Raw genomic sequence first — 8,634 nt, forward strand, 5'->3', positions numbered from 1 at the left:
TTTTATTTTGAAATTTTATGTACATTTCAATTTTATTATGCACAAATTGTTACCTCCGTTAATTATATATCTATATTATTTAAAACTGACTAAATTAGTATCATGAATTAACTCGACACTAACTCAAAATTGATAACAACACCATGATAAACAATTATAATATATTTAATATTCTTAATATAATATATTCACATATTTAAATTTCATATTACTCTATTTAATCTATTTCTTCCATTTTAATATGGTACATATTTCTTACATTATTAATTAATTTTAAATCATACATTCCATTATTCATTTCATGTCATTTGTCATTTTTAAACTGATTTTTTATATTTTAAATATGTAATCTTCACTTACATATTTGTATATTTTATAAAGTTTTTGTATAAAATCAAAATTTTAAACATAAAACACCATAATGTTAGACTCCACTTTTTACCATTTTCATCGAAATTATATCTAATTCTTATATCAACTTTTAATAGCTATACTTCTCACATAGTTCTTTTCACCATGTCATAATCTAATATTAATTTGTCCGCCATAGCCTCAATTGTAGTGACGAAATTGTTTAATGCTGGCACCGAATACAACTCTATTAAACCCCTTCTCCAAAATTTGTAATAATAAAAAATTCATGCTACTGAAAACCCAAAAAAGAAAAAAAAATCATTTATCAACTCCAGATAAAAGCATTACCGCACTAATTTTTTTTTTATTTACATCAATGTTAAGTAATATTAACTTGATGCAATTCTTATCAAATTTCGTATTTGAATTTAATTTACAGAAACATATATAGGTTAAGAAAATTCATAATACATATTACTGTAAGACTAGAACAAATAGCATTTATTAACCCAAAAGACATGGTTAAAGTCAACTTTTTCTGATAAATATACAGAGAAACTATACATAATTTACATTCTCCAGAAGCTTAAACTGTAATAAGAGGCTTGCAGTTAATGAACATAGAGAATTAATACGTAGCTTCCGAGACAAAAGGAATCAAAGAATTAAACTATCTCTAACCATACCATTGGACTGCTCATGTTCGGTTTCGATTCTGAACTGCCTGTTAAAATATCTTTCGCATGATATTGGATCGGAACCGGCCAGGACAAGGATACTTTCTTGAATATTTTGGACTCAAAATGACAATGTTGCAGGACTACAATTTTTACTATGGACTCTTCTCCTTACTTCTGACTGCAAATATCCATGATAAAGAAAAAAAAATATTATGTAAGCATCGGTAACAACTAAAAGATTCATGCTATGTTGCCCAAACTATTCACTTTTTCCCTATAATATCCATATTCGATATCTAAATATATGACAACATTTTCTTAAAAAATTGAGCATATCCATGATGGATGCATGCATGCTTGTATCTAGCACTCATTCCTGACTCAATGTAACATAGGATTCATGTCTTCCATTTGATGAAATAGCAAGTAGAGAGATTGCTTACTTGATATTGATTTCCACAGGTTGATTTACTTCGTCTAGGATCTGAGGTCTGTGATCTTGGGACTCCACCAAAGCGTCTTTGAATGACATCCTGTACGTGATTATAAATGCTGTACGCCATAGCACCAAAATGATCATGTCAAAAATAACACTATACACTTGACCATGCAGAAAGGAAATAGAAAGTCAACATTGCAAACTTCAAGAATATGACATTTGAGAGTCAAAAAGCGTCCTTTTGGAAGAAATACAAAATGCCTGGGTGTAAAAATTCTATCATTGTCCCAAGCTAGCAGACCATGTAAAAGAATTTGGTTTGCAAACACAACTAGAAGAAAACTAGCCCAAACAACTCAAAAAGGATAATGCAGATTGCTATATCATCACAAGAATATAGTGAAATCAATTAGAGACTAATATATATAATAATCATATGATCCGGAATTCTAAAAGTTTATTTGCTAAGATGGGGAGATTGCATAGCATTTTTTAAGTCACTTCCATCATGGTTGAACCCAAGGTATGTGATGAAGAACAGTTAAAACAGCTAAAAGAATATGGATGAATGTAATGAAGAACACTAACCAAAGAGTTAAAGTAGGTCATTGATAACTATAAATCCTGAGCTAAAAAGAACAGATACAAAGATAATTACCTAACTTCCATGGAACTTGCATAATTAACGCTACTAGTTTATACTATTTTAGTGAAAAACATCATTGAATAAATGGAAAAATGATTAGAGGAAAATGGGCAAACATTTCATGCATAATTTATAACAGCGCATGCAAGCATTTACCTGGCTCTCTGGTTAAATCTAAAAGAGAGAAGACTAACTATATGATATAAAATAGAGCACGATAAATTTAAAATGTGACAACCTTAGGCGATGTCTGTTGCAGGCCGTGAAGAAGGCAACAAATCCATTTAATATACTTCTAACAGCACGAAAAACCTGAAAAGAGAAAAGAAAATATAAGTAAAATAAACACAAAGAAAGATATATTAATCAAGATTTAGTAATGTCTTCTAACCTGGGAAAAAAGGTCATTCCAAAGTGAACGCCATACAGATACCTCATACGTGCTGCTCACTGTAGCTTCAGAAGCTGAAGCAAGTTGAATTATGCTACTTGATAACCTCCATATATCTCCAACCAAATCAGACATGAAGCCATAAACAAAAGCCACAATACTGGATAATGCAAGGACCAGGCGTATTGGGGCAAATAGTATTTCCCAAAGAATCCAAAATATAGGATACAAGATGGAAGTCACTGTAGTAGCATGAAATACAAAGAATGTACATGACTAATATATTAAATCAAAGCCCTTAAAAAAGGAAATAGCTTACGGAATTTCAATCATCTGATGACTTACCAATGTTCCAGAGAACCAAGCCAATGAACCATATAGGCATCAGTAGAACCTCTATGAGATCCCCCATTAGACTGCAGAGAGAACCAAACACAGTCCAAATGACTGAAAATAAGCTCTCCACTAGTTCACTGAACATATTCCAAATTGGCAAAAGGAAGCCCCAACATTCCATAAATGGTTCTGCTAATGGCAAATAAAGAACAGAGAAAAATGACCGAGTAGCACGTGTTGCTGTCAAAAACCACTCAACAGCCTTCTGAAAGTTATGTAGAAATAGCATAGTTCCCAAGTACTTGATCCTTGACACCATCTCCCAGGTTTCTATCCAATCAAAAAGTGGCCCACATAAACGAGAAGCAGTTGCCTTAAGAATAGGGACATTTTTGTATAAATCATAAAATCCTATTAGAACCGTAATGATTGAAATCAAAACATATAGAGCTCTGGCCAGAGGGCACATCCATGGGCGATAGATATGGCAGAAGCCAGGATATGATTGAAGAAATATCACCCAAGACGGAAGACCAGCCTCCAATAAACGAAGTAACCTCAGATCAGGCATTATTATTTGCTGTAATTTAAATGGGAGATCTCTATCATCAAATCCAAACAAAATAAGAACATCCCTATACTCTGTAGCTTCCACAGCATTTTCATTAGAGTTCCCTAATGAGCTTTCAGCTTGCCCTCGGGTTTCCTCACAATAGACATCAACTTCAACTCCGGTACCATTTGCCCTAGTTACTTTCCTTCTCTTATAAGGCCCAGTAGGAGGAGGGGTGTGTGGTTCAGAAGTATCACATTCCACTGTTCCAGGATAAACCCTGAAATTGCCACAATGATCATGAGGGAAATTTTCCTCAATGCTGAAACTATCACCACAGATATTTTCATCATCGTCAAAAGGGATTGACCTGGGAAAATCTTTTTCAGCATCATAGAAGACCTCCCCTAAAAATCATCCAAATTACATACTGTATCAACACAGCAAATTTATTGCATTGAGAGAGAGAGGGAAAAAAGAAAAAGGAAGACAATGTTCAGGCTTCAAAGGGTTATCAAGTGGTAAGCAGCAAAATTGACATGCAGAGGACATGCTCCGGCTCCTAACCACACTCTTTGAGCAATATAACTGAGTTATCCTTACCAAAGTTACTTAAAAGCGAAAGACTACAATCTTCTCTATAGGGCTTCTAGGTTGCTGGAAGCAAAAAAAGAAATGCTAGACGACCAGACAACACCGGTCAGTCAAACTGGCAGCCTATTCGATCCACACACTATATTAAAACCACTTTTGGTCGAATCAGTTAACCAGTTATAAACCTGGAAAATACCAGACTGAACTGCCTTTTTTTTTAATTTTATTTGTAATTAATGAAATTTGAAACTCCAAATTTTAGTTTTATATTAAATACCTCATGACTAGGCCAAATGAATAGCTTTCTTAATTATTAGCCACCAGGTCCAACCAGCTGGACTGGGAGGCGGAGATCTAATTGGTTCAACCTCCGTTCAGGTTTTTTAAATCTTGGTGCTAGGGAATTTTGATTATTAACAATATGTTTTTCAGTTCAAAGGGAACAGAATAGAGCAAATAAGACAGAAAGCTGATGAGAATGAGTTTGGCTTGACTTCGATAAGCTAAACTCTTGTGGTAAAATCATCAAAATACACATTGAACAGGCTTTCTTTATTTTAAATTACTTAAGACTTTCAAAGGTTGATTTGGTCCTCCATCAATTGTACTTACACCTAGTGAGATAAAAAGTGACCAAATATACTTTGGTTCTTGCAGACATACTTCTTCAGTTCGCAATTTCTAACTTCATACATAAATATATATATACATATATATTGTGAGTCCAAAGGATATAGAATACTGAGGAAAGGTAATCTTGTGCAACTCGAGACTCATAAAGACAACTTTTGTTCTAGTGTCATAAAATATTCAGGCAAAAACATACCAATTGTCGAATTCAGGTACTCCTTCAGATTCCGCTGCTCCAACAATGATCCAGAGAACCATGAAGATAGACACTTTGCTGCTTGATCAATGCTGTCAAATTCCCATCTTCGCATGAATTTAGCCTCTACGGCTAGAGAGGTATCAGTCTGAAAATGAGAAGAAAATTGCTAAACACGGAGACCTTGAAAGAGAACCACAAACAAAAAATTATTGAGCACATACAAGAACAAATACCTGAAGTTCATTCAAGTAGTTAAGACCTCGAACATTGGACCATGAAACTTCAAATACAATGAAGCCATACAATGTCCTATGCAGCTCATTGCTAAGAAGTGAAGAGGTTTTCAATGTCTTAACGGGTAGCAAAATTCTCTTTTTCGACAGCATTGCAGCATCTACCAAAGAGAACCATCTCTCCAACTTCTTGGCATCTTTAGCATTTGATTTGGAAGAAGCTTCTTTTCCATCCTTTCTTGCCCTACGACCTTTGGTGTTAGCAAAAGGAGATAACCTGGACTGTAAAATGTAAATAGGAAGAAAAAAAATCCACTTAAATTCATTAAAATATTCTAATCATTTGAAAATTAAAAATAATTAAATAAAACCATATATTTCAAAAGAATCAAAATAAAAGGTGTGCTCAACAACCTTGGTAACCATCAATTGCCACAAGTGAGCAGGACGTGAACCTAAGTCCCTAAGCCATGGCCGGTTGTCCACCAAAATGTAGAATTTTTTACTTTCAGGGGCCAAGAAAAGGCTAAGATCCGATAGATAAGACTGCAAGTCTCTGCAATCAGAGATTAGACAATAAAATTTCAAATAATACATAAGAAAAGTGGAAAACCCTGAGAAATAACTCAGTGATTGTGATATTTCCCATAAACCAAGTGCTTAGAATAAATCAATTGATTAACGCACAGGATTTGATATTTCTACAAATGAAGTCCTAGAAACACACAAAATTACCATATAAAAAAATGTATCAACACTCATTAAAAGAAAGAAAAAAAGATCACTAATCAGAAATCGGGAAAAAAAAATAACACGACTGTATGAAGTATGACTAGCAGCTGAAGCATATGTTAACCAACTCATATTTTTCTAATCATAAGCGCATATACCGGAAATGAGCATTGGAATATGATCCCAACATATATGAAAAACTTCGAAAAAAGGAAATGCATATACCGCCTCAAACATGTATATCTATGACAGTCAATCCGAGTCCATGAACATAGTCTGAAGCCAAAATTTCAACTTCTACTCAGATCAAGCATACAGATGGTAAAAGTAAAAATAGTTAAAAGAATTACCCGATTTGGAGACTGGTTAAAGGAAAAACAGAGCGCTCATCGTCGTGCTTCCCCATCAAAATTAAGCTCTAAGCTCTGTTTTTAATTTCAAATTACAGCAAATCACAGCTAAACAATTAGCATATAAGAAATAAAAAATTCATTCATATCCAAAATAAACAACATTACTATATATATACATAGATAGATACTAAGAAAGAGAGGAAAATAGACCTTGAAGAAAGGAATTCCATGAAAATGGAAGTGATAAAACAAAAAAGGGAGAGAAAAGGAAGGAAACACAATCACACTTTTAACTTCATAACAACATTTAATAAAAGAGAGAGAATCAGATTAAAAGGCAAAAAGAAAAATGAAATTGTTTTGTATTAAATGAAATGAAAGGAAATAATAATGGTTGAGAGGGAAAGAGTTTGGTTGGGTTGGAAGGCGTGATGAAGGCAGGCAAGATTCGACACGTTCACAACACGTCTATGTGTATTCAAAAATTATTGGATATTCGAAACAAATAAATAAATAAGAGTTAGTACTTAGTACTAATTATTGATGTGAGAGCTTTGGAGGAAACTGGAAAGAAGTGGAAGACGAAGGCTAAAATGGTAAAATTAGAAGGAGATCTGATCTAATTAATATACCTACGCGCCGAGAATACCCTTACGATGTGCTTCGCCTGTTTCTATTTATAAAAATTGAAATTATATAACAACAATCTAACCAATTATACTATTACCAAAAAACCAAACATACTACCAACTTGAAGATGAAACACCCAACTCGCTTCTTCTTTTTCACTTAATAAAGAAATTGTTGAATTTGATAACCGGATAAGTACAAAGCCAGCTTTTTTTTAACTGTGAGCTTGAATCTAACCGTGATGAGAAGGTCCTTTCAGAAAAAGAAAAAGAAAAAAAAAACCAAGATAGAAAACGACATAAAATTGATGAGGAATAAAATTTATGATAATTAATGCATTGTATTAAAAGATATTATATTAACATGTTGAATATCTTTTTTTAGATATTATCAATATTGTCGAAACTATTGGTAATCGACTTTATTTGAAAGCGAAAATTAAAATAGGAGTTGTCATCGATCTTTATTTGGTGTGATCGGATCACTTTTGTTTTAAAACAATTTTAGTTTATTAAAACAGCATTTTGGTCTACGAAATTCAAGAGAACAAGTTCGGGAGTCGGTTAAATGCGAAGAAGGATTAGCACCCTCGACACGTCCAAAAATTGGTACCGAATTGATTAGTTTGTGGCTCAATGTCGAATAGTTGAAAACTGGGGACGGATTTGAAATACTATCCTTTTTTATTAGCATCGATTTTAAAAATTCTTGAATTAGCTCAAAACAATTGTTAAAGATTTCCTCATCTCGAGATATCGGAGTATCACATCCCGTAAGTTAGGACACAATACCATGAACTCTCAAGCACAAGTTTGTCTTTAATTTTAATTAGAATTCCATGTATTTTAAAATTCGAAAGGATATTTGGCTATTTAGAATCAAGGAAAAAATCGAAACCCCGTAAGTTAGGGCACAATCCCTCGATGTTCTAAAACGCAAAACATTGCCTTATTTTAGAAAATTTTGTTTTTGAACAATAGCAAATACGATATTTAAATAACGTGTATTATTTTTTGGAAAAAAAATTAAGCGATCCAAGTCGGGTCAGTATGTTAGGTTAATGTATGATATGATTTAAACTAGATAAAACAAAAATATAACATAGAGTACGGAATAACAACACGAATATAATATTATACAAGCAAATGGTAATAACAAAAATACGAATAAACGAATTATACTACACACAATGGCAATAATCACATAACATATGTCACTTAAATACTAATCATTAATAATCAAAGACAAATGAATTAAAAATATTATAACGCAAACTAAAATGACTGAAACGTAAAACAAATTTTAAAATGATAAGAAATGAATTTAGAATAAATAATGAAAAAGAAATTTAATCAACAATGTACAAAATAATTTAAAAATAGAATATATATATAAGAAATTTTAGAATAGGTAATATAGGCGAAAGTTTGAAATAAATAATATACAGAAAAAGTTTAAAATGAATAATATGTAAAATAATTTAAGATAAATAATATATAAATGAGTTTAAAATAAATGTTATGTAAAAAGAAATTTAAAATAAATAATATACAAGACATTTAAGAAATAACTAGTATATATGTGAAAAAAAATGTAACGATTTGAAATTGATAATATATATAAAATTTTAAAGTAAATAATAAAACAATTTAAAATGAAAAATGCATAAAGCGAGTTTAAAATAAATAATGTAAAAGAATTTAAAAAATTATATTATATAAAGCAAATTAAAAAAGATTCATATGAGTAATTTTTAAAATAGATAATATATATAAATAAAAGTGTAAAATAAATAATATGGAATAAATAGAATGGGTTTAAATTAAGGTACGTAAAATAATTTTAAAATAAATAATATATAAGT

At 31.6% G+C, this 8,634-nt stretch overlaps 1 protein-coding gene across 2 annotated transcripts; it reads right to left on the minus strand.

Annotated features, from left to right (window-relative positions):
• Nucleotides 1-840: 840 nt before the first annotated feature.
• Nucleotides 841-6,690, minus strand: LOC107920356 (uncharacterized). 2 transcript variants are annotated; one of them, XM_016850035.2, is made up of 11 exons: nucleotides 6,351-6,690; nucleotides 6,138-6,212; nucleotides 5,470-5,611; nucleotides 5,056-5,337; nucleotides 4,820-4,967; nucleotides 3,770-3,806; nucleotides 2,856-3,679; nucleotides 2,511-2,752; nucleotides 2,358-2,431; nucleotides 1,478-1,586; nucleotides 841-1,212 (listed from the first exon to the last, which is right to left on the minus strand). In XM_016850035.2, exons 2-11 carry the CDS (start codon nucleotides 6,191-6,193, stop codon nucleotides 1,153-1,155), a joined length of 1,974 nt encoding a protein of 657 aa, XP_016705524.1. In that variant the 5' UTR covers nucleotides 6,194-6,212; nucleotides 6,351-6,690; the 3' UTR covers nucleotides 841-1,152. The 2 variants fall into 2 exon arrangements, with proteins under 2 accessions (XP_016705524.1, XP_016705523.1); XM_016850034.2 differs by having other exon boundaries at nucleotides 2,856-3,806; nucleotides 6,351-6,687.
• Nucleotides 6,691-8,634: the final 1,944 nt, after the last annotated feature.

This window comes from Gossypium hirsutum, chromosome A07, assembly GCF_007990345.1.
Source record: "Gossypium hirsutum isolate 1008001.06 chromosome A07, Gossypium_hirsutum_v2.1, whole genome shotgun sequence".
NCBI lineage: Eukaryota > Viridiplantae > Streptophyta > Magnoliopsida > Malvales > Malvaceae > Gossypium > Gossypium hirsutum.

What these genes read in the sequence shown, in the direction of transcription:
- LOC107920356 (XM_016850034.2), bottom strand. Translation starts at nt 6,193, where the DNA reads ATGGGGAAGCACGACGATGAGCGCTCTGTTTTTCCTTTAACCAGTCTC. An exon ending in GGCAATTGATGGTTACCAAG is followed by an intron (nt 5,338 to 5,469) that starts GTTGTTGAGCAC and finishes TACATTTTACAG; the next exon opens with TCCAGGTTATCTCCTTTTGC. An exon ending in GGAATGACCTTTTTTCCCAG is followed by an intron (nt 2,432 to 2,510) that starts GTTAGAAGACAT and finishes TTCTCTTTTCAG; the next exon opens with GTTTTTCGTGCTGTTAGAAG.